Source organism: Phyllostomus hastatus, unplaced genomic scaffold (genome assembly GCF_019186645.2).
Source record: "Phyllostomus hastatus isolate PE091 unplaced genomic scaffold, TTU_PhHast_1.1 phas_contig_948, whole genome shotgun sequence".
Classification (NCBI taxonomy): Eukaryota; Metazoa; Chordata; class Mammalia; order Chiroptera; family Phyllostomidae; genus Phyllostomus; species Phyllostomus hastatus.
The window spans coordinates 8,476,863-8,496,680 of record NW_025333993.1 but is presented as its reverse complement, the minus strand read 5'-3'; the positions used below and the strand labels follow the sequence as shown (position 1 = coordinate 8,496,680).

At 62.8% G+C, this 19,818-nt stretch overlaps 1 protein-coding gene across 2 annotated transcripts in view; it reads left to right on the top strand.

The window, feature by feature from the left end:
• MRPS6 (mitochondrial ribosomal protein S6) overlaps nt 1-13,422 on the top strand; it is a 54,897-nt gene extending 41,475 nt beyond the window's left edge. For both annotated transcript variants that reach the window (XM_045852644.1, XM_045852645.1), the window contains exons 2-3: nt 2,462-2,601; nt 12,863-13,422. In XM_045852644.1, coding sequence (XP_045708600.1) covers nt 2,462-2,601; nt 12,863-13,052 — 330 coding nt within the window. In that variant the 3' untranslated portion in view covers nt 13,053-13,422. The remainder of the gene's footprint in view (nt 1-2,461; nt 2,602-12,862) is intronic.
• The last annotated feature ends 6,396 nt before the right edge of the window (nt 13,423-19,818 follow it).

The following is a 19,818-nucleotide window of genomic DNA, read 5'->3' as shown; positions in this document are numbered from 1 at the left end:
ATCACCAGTTGATTGACGCGCCACCAGGTAAAGAAACGGCGTTTTCAGTGGAACGAGACCCTGCCCCGCTGCCAGGGCCGAGGCGACTGCGGAGCTGCAGAGACGCCCGTGTGCGATGCGGTGCAAGGGGAGCCGCCCGCGGAAAGCTGCGTGCACGGTCACGGGTGGGCACCACAGGCCGACGCTCCCCTGGCTGGTGTCCGTGGGAGGGATTCCGGCCCGTTTTTATTGGCTTCAGGGACTTTGTTTTATCCTAAGGTTGGTTAAATGTGTAAGCAGTTTTCAGCAGGCACTTTTCCAACCCTAGTGGGCTACCATATGCAAGGAAGGCGACCAGTTTATTTCTAAGCCTTCCGCTGACATTGGGTGCATCCACGGCGCGTCAGGAGGACCCACGAGCGAGGCAGTTGGCGGGGACGGCGGGCTTTCTCCGCTCCCGGGGACACACGCGCGACAGTGTTCTGCCGTCCCCGCTCGGCCCGCGGCCAGCCGTTGGGAGGCAGCGTTTCCTTGGTTCGCTCCTGCACCTCAGGAGCTCTTTGCTCGCCTCCCTCCACTTCTGTCCCTTTCTCACCGAGGTGTCCCCTGGCGTCGCCGCCCCCCACCCCAACTTGCTCCGGGTTCCTGCCCTCGCCCGGCCCCTCTGTGCACCCGCTGCCCGGCGCTCCTCCCAGTCCTGGCGGCTCCCGGAGGCCCCGGTTCCAAGTCTGCAAACTGTCGTGTTTCGGTCACGATGACACACGCAACAGTAAACCCTGGACCATTTCTGGCGTAGAGCAGTCACCCCGTAATCACAGCTGCCGCCGTTGTCATTGTTGTTGCATGTGACATTGTATCCCCCTGGCGTGGCTCCTTTCCCTGTACCAGACGAGCGTGCTCATGTCTTCTGTTCCCTGAAACACGTCGCTCACACTGCCTCACCCCTTTGGTGCCGGCACGTTCCCCTCACTCTGTGTCTGCTGTGCAGACCTGTGTCCCACCTGCCAGCCCGCTTTGCTGAGAGCCCGCGAGGCCCCAGAGCCAGGGCTTTCCTTTCCTCACCGTCCTCCGCGTGTCCTGGTGTGGCGTCCCCCGCCTCTGCGACGAGGCAGGCCTGGCGTCCCTTGGATTCTTGCACCTTTTCTGTTTGCTTCTCTGGCTTCCAGCCCTCTCGTCAGCCCCCAGATGTGTGTGCTCCCCGAGGTTCTGCTGACCTTTTCTTCCCGCCCCACACCCTCCTCGGTGGCCTCCTGCTCTGGAGAGCGTTTCCCATAGAGGCCACCGCGTGGGCAGTGCAGCCCGCTCTGCTGGCGCGCCCGAGCCAGATGCACGTGTCCCTGTCCTCCGCCGGCTGCGTCGGGCTTCCCTGCAGCTGTGCGCCTCCTCGGCCGCCCCCACCCCCGTGCTTCGGGGCCTCCTCGGCCGCACCGCCCCCGCCTCGCAGGAGCCCCTCTGACAGTTTTCTGTGGGTGCGTCTGCGGAGGGCTGCCTGGAAAGAGATTTATCAAAACGTGTTAAGACTTTATCTCTGGGTGGTGGGACTTCATATCGTTTGAATTTTTTTATAGTGGGCATTTATTATTTGCGTCCTTGTTCCCACCCTGTGATCGTACTTCCCAGCCCTCGCTGGTCCTGAACCTCCTGCAGAGGGACTCCTGGCCATTTCCTCATTTCATCTGCTTCTTGCCTGGCTCCTCCCCTGGGCGCCTGCTCTTCGCTCTGGCAGTCTCCCGTGGTCGTTTCCCAGGGCTTCCCTTAAGCAAGCCTTCATCGGAGACCCCCCCCCCTCCGGCTCAGTGGGCCTTCACCTCCCAGGAGCCCTCGGTCCCTCGCTCCCTTCCTGTGCTCTGCCCTCTGGTCATCTTGCGTGGTGTTCCGTGTTAGCCCCTTTGTTACATTGTAAGCTCCACAGGGCAGAGACTGGGTCTTAGTCGTCCTTTTCCACTCCTGGTTACAGTCTCCCGACTTTTTGCTGGGGGAGGCGGTGGTGACCGCTTTTCCCACCGGCTGGGGTTCTGGGGGTATGGCCAGCGTCCTGCCTAAAGGGTGCTCTTCCCCTGGAGTTCCGTCCCGAGGCACGGGCCGCAAGGACTGGCAGTGACCGGCGCTGACCCCTCCTGGCTGCGGTGCTGTGAGGAAGCCGCCCATTAGTTCCCGCCTCCCAGAGCCCTGGAGCTGCTCGGACCCGAACCCTCCGGCCCTGAGCCCTCCGAGGCCCGGCTCTTCAGATTTTCCTTCGCACCTGTGAGCTATTGCACAGCTTCGCAGTAACCGTCAGTCTCTCTCTCCCGTCTCTCCCTCCCTCCCTTTTTGAAAACTGTAAGACAGCCAGAAATAGTTTCTGTTGCTTCTACCCAAAGCTTTCTAACGGTAGAGCTGTTGTGATTAGACCTGACCAGACTTAATCATTCTAGTTCTTACCTTGATTCTGATGTGCTTTCTTCTTCTTTTTTTTTTTTTCACAAACAACAAAACAACACAGCCGGAGACCGCCGCCGCCCTGAAACGGACGATCGGAGCCCTGATGGACAGAGGGGCGGTGGTGAGGGGCTTGGAAAGCCTGGGCGAACGCGCACTGCCGTACCGGATGTCGGCCCACAGCCAGCGGCACAGCCGAGGAGGGTGAGCGTCTCGGCGCGTCACCGTCACCGAGGGACGCCTTTGCTCAGCCCCGGGAGGAGTGCTCTCTGATGAATTCTCCTGAGAGACTGGCGTAACTTCACAGTCCGAGCCCTGCCGGGGGGTTCCCGGGCGCTTAGCCAGGGGACAGTAGGCCTCGGAGGCGGGAGGCGGTGGGCGGTACCGGCCCCGACCGTGGGATCCGTGCGAGCACAGGCCGTGCCAGGGGCAGCGGCGTTAGGGGCTTTCGATTGTGGGGGACTCCTTCTTGTCAACCTAAGCATGGTTTTCCCCGGGCGCTTCTGCAACATTGGCCTTGAAACCGCCTCGGTGAGGGCGCGTTGTTCGCAGACACAGCCATTCTTCGTACGTGTGCAGGTTGCAGATAACAAGCAAAATGTACAATGAGAACCTAATCCAACCTAATGTAGCCTAATCCACCTTTTTTAAAAAAAGATTTTGTTTTTAGAGAAAGGGGAAGGGAGGGAGAAAGAGAGGGAGAGAAACATCAATGTGTGGTTGCCTTTCGCGTACCCTCTACTGGGGACCTGGCCCACAACCCAGGCATGTGTCTTGACTGGGAATCGAACCAGCAACCCTTTGGTTCGCAGGCCGATGCTCAGTCCACTGAGCCACACCAGCCAGGGCAGCCTAATCTACCTTTATCTACTCAACCAGTCACAATTTTTTTGTGATGGAATTTTCTCTCACAGTAGATAGCAATTTCCTCAAATGATCCTTTATGGAAATTCTTTTGAGACCAGTTCGTTGAGTTGGCACGAAGCTTCTTGAAGCCCTGGGGGTGTCCTTTCTGTGCACCTGGCTTCTGGTCTGGGGGGAGAATCTCCTCTTGCCGGGCTTCCTGGGAGTAGGAGATGGGGGGAGGGCGGGGTCTGTAGTTCAGGTGGCGGACAGGGTCCAGGAGGCAAACTCTCTGTGGTGGCGGCAGTGTGTCCTTGAGCTCGTCACAAAGCTTCTCTGGTTCCTGCGTCCTGGGACACTGACCTCGGGTGCTGACGGTCCCGTCCACATTGGCGCGGGGGCCCCGGGAGATGCGCTCTGGAGAGGCACTCTGTGGACCCTCTGGGTGTCGCATGTGGTTGTGCAGAGCCCGTGACCTGCCCCCATGCAGGTGCGGTCCTGTGGCGGGCCCGGGTGGAGGCTCACCCTGAGACGGGGCCCACACTGCCCGTCTTCTCTGCCGATGGCCTCACCGGGTTCTGTGCCAGTGTTCTGCTCCTCCAGAACACCTCTGAGGAGAGTGCCTCCAGTGTTGCTAGGCAACATGAAACACACAGCGTCTCTTTCTCTTCCAGAGTCACAGTAACAGCAAGGGATAGAGGTTGTGTATATAACATTTTTTTTTAAAACTTAACCACGAAGGGGTTTGGCCTTAACAGCAAGGCTGTGAACCCTTTTGCCCATACGTTTAAAGAGGCGTGCACACATCGGGTCAGGAACGGCCGGTCGGCCAGGGTCCCTGAGGGAGGGCAGGGGGCGGTAGTGGGGGCGGGGGGAGTCGGGCTCCTGGCAGGAGGGCCGCGCCTGCCTGCGTGGAGCGTGGGTGTGACCAGCGCTCCCCACGCACCCTTCTCGCGGGGCCTGGGTGGCGGGGCGTGCTGCCGCTGCCGTCTGCGGGCCTCACGCTGAGACCCTCTGCGCTAACGTGTTTGGTTTTCGGGCCTCTGTGGACGAGCAGTGCAGGGTTGGGGGCTAGTGCTCTTCTGTGGGCGGAACAGGGTCAGGTTCCGGAAGTCACCTGGCGCCGGGCCGGGAGGAGGCCCGCGCTCTGGGTCCCGACACGGCGTGTGTGCCCCGTGGGCTCCGGGTCCCGACACGGCGCGTGTGCCCCGTGGGCTCCGGGTCCCGACACGGCGCGTGTGCCCCGTGGGCTCCGGGCCACTGCCCGTCAGCTCCTCTGTACGTGAGGGGTGTTTCTGCCCTCGGTTCTCTTGGACCCCCCAGCCAAGGAGAAGCCGCACTCCTAAAGCGTGTGTGCGCACGCGCTGTACGGAGACACGGGGCGGGCGGTGCCGGCCCCTGTCGGGGAGCTTCCTGTTTTCAGCTTGTTTTTCTGGGCTGAATCGGTGTCAGCGTTTATTTGGTTTGTAAGGTAATGTTTTCCGAAGTGTGGTTTGTGCCACGCTAGTCACACGGATGCGCCTTAGTGAAAACTGCGGCATCCGTGTGGCCGGTCAGGTGCGGGGTCCCTGTCCCAGCCCGCAGGAGGTGTGCGCTGTCTGTCGCTTCCACGGGGCCCTGGCCTGCACCCCGAGGCCGGGTAGTGACAGCCGGAGCACAGCTGGCTCCCGGAGCCTCGGTGCCCTCCGAGGACCCGCCGTGTGCGGCGGTGCTGTTGGTGTGTGCGTTTGCCGCTTCCACACTTGACGGGACGAGCAGTGTGGCCTGGTACTGCTCCTGGGTCTCAGGGTGGGTCTTGTGATGGCTGCGGTTGCTGATCTCAATGAGTTTTCAAGTGAACAGGGACCTGGCCAGGCAGCTCAGTTGGTTCAAACATCGTCCTGATGCGCCAAGGTTGTAGGTTCGATCCCCGGTCAGGGCACATACAAGAATCAACCAATGAATGCGTCAATGAGTGGAACAACACAACAAATCAATGTCTCTCTTTCTCCCTTGCCCCCTCTTTCCCTCACTTCCTTCTTCTTTCTGTCTGTAAAATCAATAAGTAAAAATTAAGGAAAGGGCAGGGGCCCAGCACAGTAGGGGCCACCTGGCCCAGGTGGACACCCAGGCCTCTCTGTGGCAGCGGCGTCCCATCCTGTCGGGTGGTTGTCTCTGCCCTTCCCCCACCCGCTCCTCCTCTCCCCAGACGCACCTCTGCCGCACACGCCACGGCGGCCTGGGGGGGCGGTGCGGGTAGGGGAGTGCTTGGGCAGGAGAGCTCCGGCTGTTTCAGGGTTATCTGAGGAAAAGGGGGGCTGCGCCGAGAGTGGTACCTGGTGTTTAGTACTGCATCAGGTCTACGCACGCAGCTCGTGCAAAACAAAACAAAACACAAACGGTCGTTTTAGTGCAAATCTTAATTTGGTCAGTCCCGGCTTCAGAAACAGGTGACACTGAAGTCATGTATCTGTCAGTTTGTCGTTTGCACCTGGGAGCCATTTTTGTCTCCGAACAACGTAACACGACGACGGCCAGGTTCCCGGGCGGCCCCACAGAGACGCACGCGGCTCTGCCTCCGGGCGGTGGAAGTGGTCGGGGCAGTGTCCTGTGCGCCAGAAGGTGCGGGCTCGGCTTCCAGTCGGGGCACGTGCCCAGGTTGCAGGTTTGATCCCTGGTCGGGGCACATGCGGGAGGCAGCTGCTGGGTGTGTTTTCTCTCTCTCTCCCCCTCCCCCCACTGAAACCAGTCAATAAACCCTCGGATGAGGACTTGAAAAAAGTGCTGCTCTGTCTCGCCACTGGCAGCGGAGTGGAGCCTGGGCCGGTCACCTTCACCAGGGCAGGGGTGGTGTTTCAGACCGCTGTCGCCGGTCAAGGCTGTTTTCTGGGAGACCTCCCTTGCCATGTCAGCTGTCCCCCAGGTGACATGACTTTAGGAACACAGAGTTGTTGACCAGGTGCCCCTGTTGCGTGTGGCTGGGGTGCTGAGGACACCTGGGTCTCCTGGACCCACGTTCCAGTGGAGGCTTTGGCCCTGGCCCCGCCCCCACCTGCTGTCCCCGGGCAGTGTCTGGAGAGCACTGGAGCAGGACTTGGGGCTGCGGGTTTGTCCACGGACTGGGGTTCCTTCTCAGCCCTGCGTTTGCTGTGGTCTCTTGCAGGACCCCTGGGTCTTCTGTCCGTTGTACCTCCCGTGCTCCCCCGACACCTTCGTCAGCCTGCCAAAAGGGCGAGGCGCGGTGGGGCGTGCTCACCGTGCTCCTGGGAGTGTCAGGGGTGCTGTGGCGGGTGTGGGAGGGCCGGGTGCTCACCTAGACCTGCTGGGGTCCTGGAGGCAGTCACCCTGCCGGAAGCCCCTTAGTGTCGCACCCGGGCTGCACGTGCTGGTTCGGGTCCTCTTTCCAGTAGACGGGGCTGGACTGGGGCCGAGGGGTCGCCCGTGCAGGCGAGGGATCCGGAGGGTCCGGGGCCTGCAGTCCCGCGTCGGGCCTGTGCGTGTGTGTGAGCAGGCGCTCCGGGCCGGCTGCGGCTGTGTCCCCGGGTGGGGCCCGGCCGCAGTGCGACGGGGCCGCCTGCAGGGGGGCGCCGTGGGCGCAGGTGTGAGCAGCGAAGGCCCGCCGGCCTGTGTCTCAGACGCCCCTCTGTCTGCGGGCGCGCGGAGGGGTGAGAGTAACTGGGTCTGCGGTGCATCAGTGGAATTTTACTGACTCGCTCCCCACACACGTCTGCATCTTACTCCAGGAGAGCTGGCACCCTCTCCGGGGGAGGCTGATGCTCCTCTGTAGTTTTCCCGTGGGCGAGCTCGCCTGCGGTTCTGCGCATGCCTGCCGGCACGAGGGCCGGCATGAGGGCCGGCCGGCGCCCCGGCCCCGCTCTGCGTGTGGACTCCACGATGGGCTCTCAGGGCAGCGCTGCAGTGGCCGTGAGGGCACCTGTATAGTGGCCGGGTTCGTAAGGGTTCTGCACCAGGTTTGGTGACTGGTCAGTGACTGCTCAGCTGTGTGAGTCCCAGCGGACGCCCAGAGGCACGGGGCTCTCGCACGCAGAGGGCCGTGGCGGGGGGCGGGGGGTCCTCCACAGCCTCCAAGAAGCCCAGAGCCGGCCAGGGGTAGCCGGCACAGGCCAGGACCTGGCGCCCACGTGGGTGTGTTTGCCTTCTTCCAGAAGACTCCCGGACGCTGCGGCCTCCAGCCCCTCCCCTCCCCTCCCCCCCCACCCACTGAGCCCTGAGCGCTTGCTCCAGTGGAAATTTCCACTCGCCTGCCGGGGGCAGGGGAGGCTGTGAGTGAGAGTGCGAGACTGTGACAGACAGAGACAAAGAACACAACTCGGATTCGGGCGGGCGCTTTCTCCGGGAAACTTGTCAACACGGGGCTGAGACAAGCGAAGAAAGGACCACGCACAGCCTCTGCATTTGGGGGCACTGCGGGGAGACACGTTCCCCCCTCAGCGCCCGAGGGGGCTGGCAGCCCCGGGCAGTCTGTGTGGTTTGTGTCGGACCGACCGACTGGGGGGCCCCGAGGGTCAGGGCCCCGAGGAAGGGGAGCGGAACAGAGCCACGGGCTCCCCTGCGAAACCGCCGCTGGGGTGGGGGTCCCCGCGTGCACAGGCGGCCCAGGGGGGCCCTTCCTCTGGGTCCTCTCAGGTCACTGTGTGGGCCCAGCCGCGGTGGCGGAGGGGGTGGTGGTCAGTGCGTCTAAGAGATGCGAATGCGGGTTAGGTTCCCGTTTCGGAGGCTGCGTGGGCGCATTCCACCCGTGAGACAACTCGCTGTCCATCCAGCGCGGGAGCACGGGCGTCTGTGAGGGGACACACATGTCACTGCGCTGGACCTGCGCGGGCCTCCTCCCCTTCCCGGGGCCAGTCCGCTCCTCGCCGCCACTGCCTCCGCGCTGGCGCTGCCCGGAGGCCCAGTGCTGCTGCTGCTCCGCGGGCAAGGAGGTGCTGCGTTGTGGGGCTGCGACTGGGCGGAGGGGTCGCCCAGTGAGGGCCACACTGGGGGGGAGGGGGGGACGCACCTTAAAGGGCTCCTCCCTTTTCTCGGCCCAGGGGACGGTGGGGCAGAGGGCCTCACATTCCTCTGCGGGCACTCAGCCCTGTTTGGCCCCTCGAAGGGCAGCTCATCCGAATTTCAGAATGCTTTCTCCATGGCAGCCTCCGGCAGCGTGGAGGGAGGGGTGCCGGGGGAGTGTCAAGGTCGCTTCTCCACCTGGCTCCTGTTCGGGCGGGTCTGCTAGGGCTCTGCTGTCCTGGGGGAGGACGCGGGGGAGGGCCCCTGCAGGCGTCTGCAGCTGCGAGACCTGCAGCTGCGAGGGGCGGTTTCCTGGCCCTGCTCCCCTCACGTGTGAGGACGGAGATGCGGGGCTGTGCCCCCCCCCCCCGTCTGTGGAAAGTCTCACGCTCGTCCCCAGGCCATCTGTCATTAGGGAAGCCCAGCAGCTGGGCGCTGGCTGTCCGTGGCCCCCGCGTCACTGCTGTGCGCTGTGGGGGCGGGAGACCTGGCAGGGCGTGGGCCCAGGTTTCTGCGCGCACAGCACCCTGGGAGTCCTCCCCCGGCTGCCGGACCGTGCCGGGAGGTCAAGGCCACCTGTGCCTCTGTCTGCTTGGCCTCCGGCTGGGGTTCGCCCACAGTGGGTGTTAACTGACCAGTGGGGTTTGCCCACGATGAGGAGGCGAGAACAGCATGTGCACTGGCAGCAGCCCGGGAGGGTCGAGGTCGCCCTCAACCCTGTGTGGGGAAGCCACACGGACCCCTGACCTTGACTTGGCCGGCTGAGGCAGATGGGTCTCCGCAGGCCTCCGCTTCCTCCTCTGGGGTGGGAGAGACCACTCGTGTCCCGGGAGGGGGAGGCAAGCAGTTCCGCTGGCAGCTGGGAGTGTGGCTGCAGGAGGCCGTGCGTCTCCGAGCCACGTCTCCCCCGCCGTGCGGTGGGGTCGCCCTGCTGTGGAAATTTCCGCGCTGTGATAAGGACGTGGCAGTCAGAGCTGTCTTGGCGCCCGCCAGCCCCAGGCTCAGACCAGCAGGTGATGAGCACGAGGGGACTGTCGCAGCTGTGGTGTGGGCACAGCCGCGTGGGCACAGCCGCGTGGGCATCCTGGCCCGAGCTCTGTGGGGTTTGGCTGCCAGAGGAGGGTCCCGGCTGGGGCGCGGGGAGGCAGAGGACGTTAAAGGAAGTAAACCGAGCAGGAGCTTCCAGAAGCCAGGCTTCGGACTTCCAGGCCTTCCTCTGGGACTCCCCCCTGCTCCTGAGAGGCCCGCCGAGGGCTGGCTGCTGGGTCGCAGCGGGAGCTGTGGTCGACAGCCGGGGCGTGCGGGCTGGGGCTGGCCTGTCACGCCGCGACCTGGCGCTGCCGGCTCCCTCTTGCGCGGCACGAAGGAGTGGGTGGCTTTGCCCTCAGGGCGCTCTGCGGCACAGACGTCCCGTGACCCTGTGACCCGCCGGCCCCGCCGCTGTCTGCAGCCTCATGTGTCTGGGAGTCGGGACCCGCTCTGTTGGGATCCTGGCTGTGGCCGCTTAGTAGCCGAGTGACCTTGAGCTGAGGATTTGACCTTCACACAGCCCAACAGAGGCCGCGGGCAGGAGCAGGGGGCGGAGAGCTGCCGGAGCCTGGGTGGTGCCGGGCAGAGGGGCCCACACCAGCCGGACCACCTCTCTCCCGTCCTGAGCGAGCAGCCGCGGAGTCGGCTTTCGCGTCCCGTCAGCCTCTGCCTCGGGCTGTGGACCGGCGGAAAGGCACTTTGACAGGGAGTTTTGTGTGGACACTTCCCTTGTAATTTCTCACATAAGAGGTTTCTGGTAACATTTGGCTTCCCGTTTCCACGCTTGCGTGTCGTTTCCAGCCCTGTCGCAGAGCAGCACCCGGGGCTTGGGGTGCATTTCTGGGAACGGTGCGGTGTGGGCCAGGGCTGGGGGCGCGCTCAGGAAGGCCGAGAGGGGGCTTGCGGCTGCTGAGCTGGTGGCTGGCGACCGCAGGCACACGCTCTCTTGGAGACCTGTCCGCACCCGGAGCCGCCTGCAGGAGCCGCCTCTGGGGGGCAGCGGGCCAGAAGGCGGGACGACGCGGTGCCTGCTGACCCCACACGGGGCACTGGGGAACCGGAGTCCTGGGCCGTGAGGATGGGTGGGCGGGGCGCACGGAGAAGGGGCCACTGTGGACTTCCCCCCGGGGTGGGGGGACCTGGAGCACTTGGGGCTGGCCGTGGTGACAGCCGGGTCACTGAGTGCCCAGAGTGCGGCACGCCCTTGCTCAGCGCTGCCCTCCACGGCCCCTGGGTCGTGCACGGCAGTTCTCCGGCACCCTGCCTCGGACCGCCAGCCCGGGGCTCCGTCACCGCCCGAAGGCGTGCGGCCCTCCGGGCAGGTGGGCGGCAGGTGAGGGAAGAGACTGGAGCTCGAGGGGGGGTGCATGTGCGTTCGAGGAAAAACTGCCCGCCGTGGTGGGGGGGCGGTGTGTGTGGCGGGAGGGCTGGCAGACAGCAGACGGGCCACAGCTTGTCTGTCGCGCCCCTGTCCCCAGCCTCCAGCCACCACCCATCTGCTTTCTTTCCTGATGGGCTAGTTTGTATGTTCTAGAATCTGACCCACCTCTGACCCTAGTTTCTCTCACCCAGTAAAACGGCCATGAGATTCGTCCCTCGTATTTCCCAGTGGTTTCCTTGTGTTTCTGAGGAGTGTGCCGTTTGCGGGTGTGCCGGTTTCTGTGCCGGTGGGTGTTCACGTTGCTTCCAGTTTGGGCTCATTAGAAGTAAAGCCGCCATGAACGTTCCCACGCAGGTTGTTGTGTGGACACAGGCGCCAGTTTTCTTGGGTAAACGCCTCGGACTGGAACGGCTGATCAGTGGCTGGTTGTGCGGTCCCACCGGCAGTGCGAGCCGTGCCGCTCCTCGCCATCCTCGCCGAGTGCGGCGTCGGGCGTCCGGTCGGCTCTGACCGCTCTCGCGGGCGACTCTTTGTGGCTTAGCTTCCGTCTCTCCCACGACAGATGGCATGAAACGTCTTCTCTTGTGCTTCTTCACCGTTGTGTGTCGAGTGAAGTGCTTGTGCAAGTTTCACACCCATTTACAAATATTTTTTAAATGCAAACATTTTAAGTTCTTTATATTCTAGAAACAAGTCCTTTATCAGACATGCAATTTACAGATTTAAGTCTGTGGCTTATCATTTTATTATCTTAGTAGTGTCTTTCAAAAAGCAGCTTTTAATTTTGGTGACGTTGAACTTACCATTTTTTTTCTTTTATGGGTTTGATTTTGGTGTTGTATCTAAGGAATCTGCTTAAACTAAGGCCACAGAGGGTTTTATGTGTGTTTCTGCTGATTTTATGGCTTTGTGTTTTATGTTGGGTCTGTGTTCCTTTTCGAGTTAACTCTTGTGTGTGTGCTACTACGTGTGGGTGTGGAGTAGCTGCAGCCCCGTGTGCCGAGAGGACCGTCCTTTCTCCGCTGCGCCGCCATCCCGCCCGTGTCTGTGGTCCCTCGCACGCTCGGGCCTCTCCCTCCCACCCCCCCCCCCCCGTGTCCGCAGTCCCTCGCACGCACGCGCCGGTCAGCGGCGGTGCACAGTTCCCAGGGGCAGGGCATGCACACCTCTCGCCAGACTGACCCCTGTATGTCTTCTTGAATGTCAAGGTGTGGCTATTTGTTGCTAGTATATAGAAATACAGTTGATTTTTTGGTATATTAATCTTGTATGTAATAATCTTACTAAATTTACCAGATCTAGTATCTTTTTATAAATTTCTTCAGTTTTTTAAAATAGACCCAGTCATGACGTCTGCAGATAAAGGCAGCTTTGCGTCTTCGCCGTGTCTTTTCTCTGGCCGTGGCGCACTGGCGGGAGCCCCCAGGGAAAGGTGGGGCAGCGGGAGCGGCCGTCCTCGCCTGCTCCGTCTCCGCAGGGGTTTCTGCCGAGAAACCTGCCGATGGGCTCACGGGGGGTTCCCCTGTGTGCTTTCCACATTTTCTTCTTGTCTTGAACTTTCGGCCTTTTAATTATAATGTGCCTTGGTGGGGCCGCTCTGGGTTCCCATCTGGGATTCTTGGGGCTTCTGAGTCCGGATGTGTGCTTCCTTCCGTGGGGCAGGGAGCAACTTGCCAAGCCGTCGTTTCCGTCAGTTCCGAGTGTGCAGGGGTCTTGGGCAACCCCCGGCCTGCCTCAATTTTTTTCTTGGCTTATGACGTGTAGCTGACGGTCTTGATTGTGTCTCCTTGGTGCACTGTCACTTGTAACACCGTTTGGGAGATTGGAAGACGACCTAACAGACGTTTCCACACGCAAAACATCAGCCGGTGGCTTGCCGGGGAGTTCAGTCTTGTTGGACAGCGGACTCCGTGTCCGCACCCCCACCCGAACCACGCTTTCCAGTGATTCCCGCCACACGCAGCGTCACAAGCTGCCCTTGCCGCCGTGCGCGCGTCCGGACTCAGGTTTCCTCTGCAGGCCCGTGGGGACGGCTGGGTGGGCCGCTGCACTCCCGTCTGGCTGGGCAGCTGGTCGGCCGTGCCTGTGCGCGGGCGGGCGGGCGCCATGCCTGGGAGGAGTGGGGTGAAAGCATCAACCAGAAGAGTGGCCGTGTGGTAATAGCAAGTGGCACTTGCTATTTCAGAACGCAGGAATTCACGAACGTTTCTTTTATTGCAGGTATTTCTTGGTGGATTTTTATGCACCAACAGCAAGTGTGCACAGCATAATGGATCACTTGTCTCGAGACATTGACGTGATCAGACCTAACATCATGAAGCACCCTCTGACCCAGGAAGTGAAGGAGTGTGAAGGGATTGTCCCCGTCCCGCTCGAAGAAAAACTGTATTCCACCAAGAAGAGGAAGTGAGAAGATTCACCAGATTTGGGCCTTGTGTTTAATTCACTGTCTTCAGAGCATCGTGGATTAATCACTTACAAGCTTGGCCTTTGTAATAAGTGGGCCCCAGGGGCCGTTTGAGTTTTCTAGGCACTGTTAGCTCCTGGTCCCCTTTGCTGTGGGGGGCGGGGGACGGCGGCCGGAGCCACTCTGCGACCTGCGTGGTGCCGGCAGGTGGTTCCCGCCTTCGCTAGATTCAGTGCAGTGTCTCTGTCAGTGAGGTCGCCCCGCCCTGCGACACTCACGCCATTTTAAGTGACAAAACATGAAACTGTCTCGGATCGCGAGCTGGTCATTCAGACTGTATAGCTTTGTGAAATAAAATACCACTGTAAAACCACGCTGTGTCGTATGAGTAACTTCTGATCAGAGTGATGAACTTGACTTTCAAACACCTGGGGAGGTGCTCGGGCTTCACTGGCCCCCGTGCAGAGCCCTACCCCCGGCCTCGGCGCTCCAGTCGCCCCGGATGCCGGGGTGCGGGCGGTGGGCCACGTTTCCCGGAGACCAGCCCGGGTTCAGAGACCCGGCGGAAGGGCCGGGAGGAGGCCGCCCCCGGTGACCGGGCGTGCTGTGCAATCAGCACCTTTCCTCTCGCCGCCGATGTCATGGTGGGTGCGGTCTCTGTGGAGGGGCACGTGTGTCCCGTGCAGCGGCGCTCTGGCACGCGAGTGTCCGCCACCGCCCTGGGCTCGCGGCCCGGGCGGGCCTCTCCGAGCACCCGCCCCCTTTGAGTTCTGCTCTGCCCGCTGCGCGCTCCCCGACGAGGCTGGCGCCGGCCGCTCTGGAGAGGGTGCTGCCTGGAGATCTCCCAGCGGCCGTGCCTGTGGCGTGCTGCACTCTTCGCTTAGGAGGACTTGCAGGAAGAAAAATCTTAAAAATGTTTCAAAATTTGAAACTTTTAGATCTATTTAAAAAAACATATAGAGATAAAAAGATAAGTTTTGCTTTGAGGGTTATTGCTTTGGCAGGGGAGAGGTTGGCTTTGGGGTGTCATGTGTATGAGCCTAAGCACAAACTAGTCTTGGCTTGAAATGGATGCGGCAGGGTCCCCACAGTTAGCAATAGAAATGTCGGGTGCCCTTTAAATTTCGTGTAAACAACAAATCATGTTTCCCATGAGCATCCTCCAAATGTTGCATGAAACATAATTATAGCAGAAAACCCCAATGTGTTCTTTGAAATTCAAGTTTACTGGGGTGTAACTCCCCCAAAGACATCAGCAGTGCTCAGCTGGAGGCGGGGTCTGCTCTGCTCTGCACAGCCCCCGAGAAGGAGGTGGAGTCAGCTCCCAGCAGCTCGGCCTTGCAGCTCCCTCGCCCACCCCACGAGGCCAGTCGGAGGCGCCCCGGGACTTGCAGACCGGAGCCCACTCTTTTCCCTGACCCACTGGAAGACTCCTGTAGAAGCTGACCGGTCCTCCATTCCCGGTCAGTTCCAGGCGATCTGTCCCGTGGACCCGAGTTCCTGCCATCATCTAAGAATCAGTGCGAGCCCCCCCCCCCCCGCCTTTGGAAACCGTGCTTTGGGAGGTCTCACGTGTGGCGCCGGCCCCGCCCCGGGAAGCTGGTGCCCAGGGCGCCGCAGGTGATGCTTTTTCCTGGACCGCCCCTGGCAGCCCTCCCGTCTCCTGGGAGCTGGTGAAGCGAAGGAGTGTGACCGACCTGCCCACCAGCCCGGGTGCCCTGAGCGGGTCTCGCAGCAGCCCCGCTGACAAAGCCTCTGCGTGTCAAGTGCCGGGGCGGAGCCACATTCTCAGGGGACTCCCCAGCTCTGTCACCCTGTCCGTTCAGATCTCGTGCAGGCAGGAGGGGGCCCGGGGCTGGGCCCTGCCTCTGGGTGACCTCTGCGCTGAGGCTGGAGCTCAGGGAGGGGTGAGAGTCAGACTCCCCAAGAGCCCGGGGGGCCCCAGTGGCTCCCTGGTCCCAGGCTTCCTCCCTCCCTGACGCTGCTGCTGGGCTCGGCCCTGGAGATCCGATTTGTCACTTTCTTAAGAGCCCAGACAGTCTCCAGCTCCGACTTCCCCCCGAGGCAAAAAGTTAAAAACCGCCTTTGAAGAGCCATAGTTCAGTGGAGAGGGTCATTAAGGGCCGTAGACGGGAAGTGGAAGGGATGAAGTGGAGATTATCTGGGAAACATGCGACTTCCTGTTCGAGGAGGAGTTCCCTGAAAGCGCGGGCCCCTGGCCAGGGCTCGCGGGCTCCGGGAGCGCGCCCTGCCGCCGGGAGCGCGCTCTGCTGCCGGGTGCGCGCCCGCCTCCACGCAGGGGCCCCCCTCCCCGACGCTTACCGCGCGCACGCTACGTGCCGAGGGCTGTGCTGCGCGCCTTCTGCCTGCCATGCGGCTCGGTTCTCTCTGCAGCTCTGCCAGGGGGTGTCGTCGTCCCTAGTGTCTGAATAAGGGACTGGCTCCGAGAGACTCACTGTTGGCCCACAAGGTCCCAGGGACAGCGAGGGCCGTGACCAGGAGAGCCCTGACACCGGGCGGTCTTCTCCACCCGGGAACGCGAGCTTGCCCCCGTCCTCCCCGGGGAAACGGGCGCCTGGGGATCCAGGGTGCACGATCGCCACCCGGGTAGTGACGCTCGTCCTTGTGGCCGGGCTGCGGCGCTGGCACTTTCTCCTCCCTTGCCCAGGCCGAGCACTTGCCGTCAGAGGCTCAGAGGCGCTGCTCCGGTGGCCCGCTCCTGCGGCGGACGTCACGCAGCAGGGCAAAAGGCCGTCCTGTCCTCGTGGGCTGCTGGGTGGGAAGGCAGGAGAGGGCGTGTGCCGCCGATGTGGGCGCGCTGCAGGGGGGTGGGGGGGACAGAGGATGCAGGCCGAGACCCAAGCGTGAGGACCGGGCCTGTGACAGCAGAGGCGGTGGCCTGAGGCTCCGAGCGGGACAACAGGGTGGAGGGAGTGGGGCTGTGACAGCACATCGAGAGCCCAGCTCTGGGAGACGAGGCCCCGGGGAGCTCGGGGCCTGCGGAAGCGGAGGGGTCCCGGCAGCACCAGGGGCCGGGCCTCAGGTGATGGTAGGCTCCCGTGCATTTGCCGGCTGCAGTACGGGGTCCCCCCCAGCTTCCCGAAGGCCTTGGGTGTCTGCTTGAGGGGGGTGGCGGGGGGGAGAGGGAGACGGAGGGCCCAGGACGATGGTCTCAGGTGTTTCTCGGACGCTGCTCTTCCCGGAGACACACGTCACAGGAGCACTCGGCAGCCCGCGAGTCAGGGCCGGGGGAGCCCCGCAGGGCAGTCATGGTGACGGCGGTGAGACATCTGCGGCTGCCCCCCAACACCTGGGGCGTAAACAGACTTCTTCCTCGCGGCTCCGGGAGGCCAGGGCCTGCCCATTCCACAGACAGGGGTACCTGAGGCTCCCAAAATACCAGACTTGTCCAAGGCTGCAAAGGGTTGGGGGCAGGGAGTCGGGAGCACTTTTCAGCCCACTGCACCCTTCTGGGGGTGGGCACTGCCAGTCCCCGGGGTGCAGGCCATGCTCTGGGGGCCCACCCGGGCTCCCCCGCTGTGGGAGGGGAGAGCGGATCTGGGATTGATTCCTCAGACGTGTGTTTCACCCCTGAGCTTGAGAGAGAGGTCCTGAGAACGACAGAAGCAAACGTCTGTGTGCCCTGGAGACCTGGCCTCCTTTCTGCGTGTTCTCCCTGCTCTGTAACGTCCCAGGTGCTTTTCTCTCCCCCCCTGCCCGCCCCCCAACCCCGGGGCTGCACTTCCAGAGCGCACGCGGCAGCCCTGCGCGGGCGCAGGGAGGATGGGCGGTGGCCCTGACCTCAGGCTCTCAGACAGGGAGGGCAGACATCGCTGGCCGAAAACGGGCCGTAACAACCACACTAATCACTGAGATTCGGAGCAAGAACTGGGTTTGCTAACCCTTGGATCGGGAGAGGGTGTCCCGGCAGAGGTGGCGTGTGAGCGGGCGCAGGGACAGCTGGGGTGGGTGGAGCGTGGCAGGTGGGATGTGGGAGGGGCTGAAGTGCCGGGGGGGGGGACACCTGGGAGCAGGTGTGATGGGGGAAGGAGCTGGGAGGCTGGGCTTCCGGGAGGCACCTAAGGTCACCGTCGGCTGGTGAAGAGACATTCCGTGGGCGCTGGGGATTTCTTGAACTGAGAGGGTCGTTTCAAAGGCCCGAGAACTAGTTCTGTGCGTACTAACTCGGCAGAAAACGTGCCCCCGACTGGCCAACCCCACGCTGCCCGCGGACGTGTGGGGAAGAAATGGCCACCCAGATTCCCCGTGGGGGAGGGCAAACAGGGCTGGGGCAGGCGCTCCGATGTTCGCCTGCGGTAGACGGAGGGCTGGACGGCGCCCCGTGACCCCGCCTGGACTGGGTGTGCCCCGACAGGCCTGGTGGGAGCTCCAGGGAGCAGGCATCGTTCTCCGCTCGCTGCGGTCTGGGCCTCGGCCGTGTGTGTCAGGAGGGCTCAGCGAGAGGGGGCGCCCCCGGGACCGACCTGGAGTAGCGCCTGTGCCTGCCTGCACCCGCCTCGCACCCAGGAACAGGCCCATGTGGCACTGGGAGCGGGGCGTTTCCGGGCAGTGGGTGGGAGGGTCGGCCACCTAAAACATGCAGGGACTGAGTCGGCACAGGACTTCGAGGCAGAAACCTGGGTGGCCCTGCTGGGCCACCCACCAGCACACGATCTTGGCCGGTTTGTACCACCATCTCTCAGCCTCAGGCCTCAGCATCTTCACGTGGAAGATGGTCCAGAGACCAGCAGGCCTCACTCGGCTGGGTTTGCTGACGGGCACTCCATCAGTGACCAGAGAACCTGGTAGCTGGCCGGGCAGGGGGCTGGGGAAGGTTCTACCAATCTCTGGGAGGCTCACCCTGGGCACACCCCTCTCTGCCTTCTGATCCTCAGGGCGCGCTCCGTGGCCTGCCGATGGGTGCGTGGGGCTGTGGCTCGGATTCTGAACAGCCTGGGCCCTGTGCTCGACCCCAGGGAGACAGCAAAGGGGGTCCCAGTGGCAGCACGGTCATTTGCCCGGTGCAAGTCGCCCGCATTCTTTCTGTTCCCAGGAAGGGGCTTTAAGGGACACACAGCCACAGCAGGAGAACTAGTGACGAAGAAATCCCTAGGAGGTGGCAAACCTGGTTTGGGGGAGCTGGGCCATGACCTCAAAACCCAACCCTGAAGTTTGTAGTAGGAGCAGCCGCACCTAGCTCACCTTCCACACTCCTACCCACCTGAACCTGGTGGGGAGACAAGCAAGAGCCGAAGCCAGGCCGTGCCTCCAGAGCGCTCGGGGCTGCTGCTGAACCCTGTCCCCCCAACACCAGCGCTAGGCTGCAGCTCTGGGAGAGGAAGTGCGGTTTTGCCTTGCTTTCTCGGGGAGGTTTGTGGGATGACGCCGTCGTGGCGGAGAGGACAAGGATGCCGTGTGCAGCGGGCGAGGCCTGAGCAGGGACCGTGCAAGTTGCGCTCCCGACCTCCCCGTGCCGGGGATGTGGGGCCCCGTAGCACCCTTTGCCCAAGTGGGTCCCTGGGCGCAAGCAGCTCCTCGTGGGAGACTAGAGTTGCTCTTCTGACGGATGTCACACTCAGTTACCGGGTGCCGTCCAGCCTCACGATGGGACGCTTCTGCATTTGCAAACTTGCCTCCTCGCAGAAAATGCATCTGGAGCTCACCAGATCAATACTCACGGCATTTCCACAGCCATTCGTGGCTAGAGCGGCAAAAATTCGAGTCTCTGCGTGAATCCACTCCCAGCCGAGGTTGAAGGAGGGGACGCTGCACCCTCGTCTCACTGGTCATGCTGTGAGCCAGGCCCTGTCCGTGGTCCCTGAGTACGAGAGGGGGTGGGCCTTTTGGAGGAAGTGTGGGTGTTAGACCCACTTGTTCAGGCGGAGCGTAGTGCTCTCGGCCTCGTTTGACAACATCTGCTCCATCAGGCGTCTGGAAATCCGCACCCACGGGAGGTGGACAGCGTGTGGCTGGGCTGGCCTGCGCAGCCTGGCCCCCGCGCTGGTCCTGGGAGCCGCGGCCGGCGCTCTCTGAATCAGTGCCTGCGGCAACGTCCTAGGACGTAACTCAGGAATAACGGGAGGTGACTGTGATCCACGAGGGTGGCTGTGTCCACCCCACGTCTCCCCCTCAACCTCTCCCTCAGGAAGCCCGAGTGCCTCAGTGTCTCGGGCCTCACGGGCTCCGCTCCTCCCGACTCGGGGCTCCAGGGGCCTCCTCTGCTGGCTCCTCTCGCTCCCTGACTCAGAGTGCCGGGGAGTCCTGGGTGACCTCGTCGACTCAGCGGTTTTAAACACCTGTGCACCTGCACACTTGTGCACGCACACGCACACGGAGACTCCCCGCCTTCCCTCTGCAGCGTGGCTTTTCCCCTGAGGCTCCGTGTGGCTGTGTCCACCCCACGTGTCCCCCTCAGCCCCCGCACGCCCCGCTGAGCTCCCCTCCCCGGCCCGCTCTTCCGACCATCTTCCCCGCCTCCCCCCGGCCCAGCCAGAGACCCTGAAGTGGTCCCGGGGCTGCCCGCTCTCACCCACACCCCCCTCCAGTCTCCGCTGCAAACCCTGTTTTCCCGCCCTCACAGTGCATCCGGGTCCAACCGGCTCTCGTCTCCAGCCCCGCCCCGCCCCCACCAGGGTCCCAACTGCGTAACCAAGGACCCACCCTGGGCGACTTAAAATAGTAACAGTGTGCTCTCGCCCGGCTCTGGGGCCCGGGAGACCCAAACCAAGGTGTCCTTGGGGCCGAGCTCCCTCTGGAGGCTCCGGGGGAG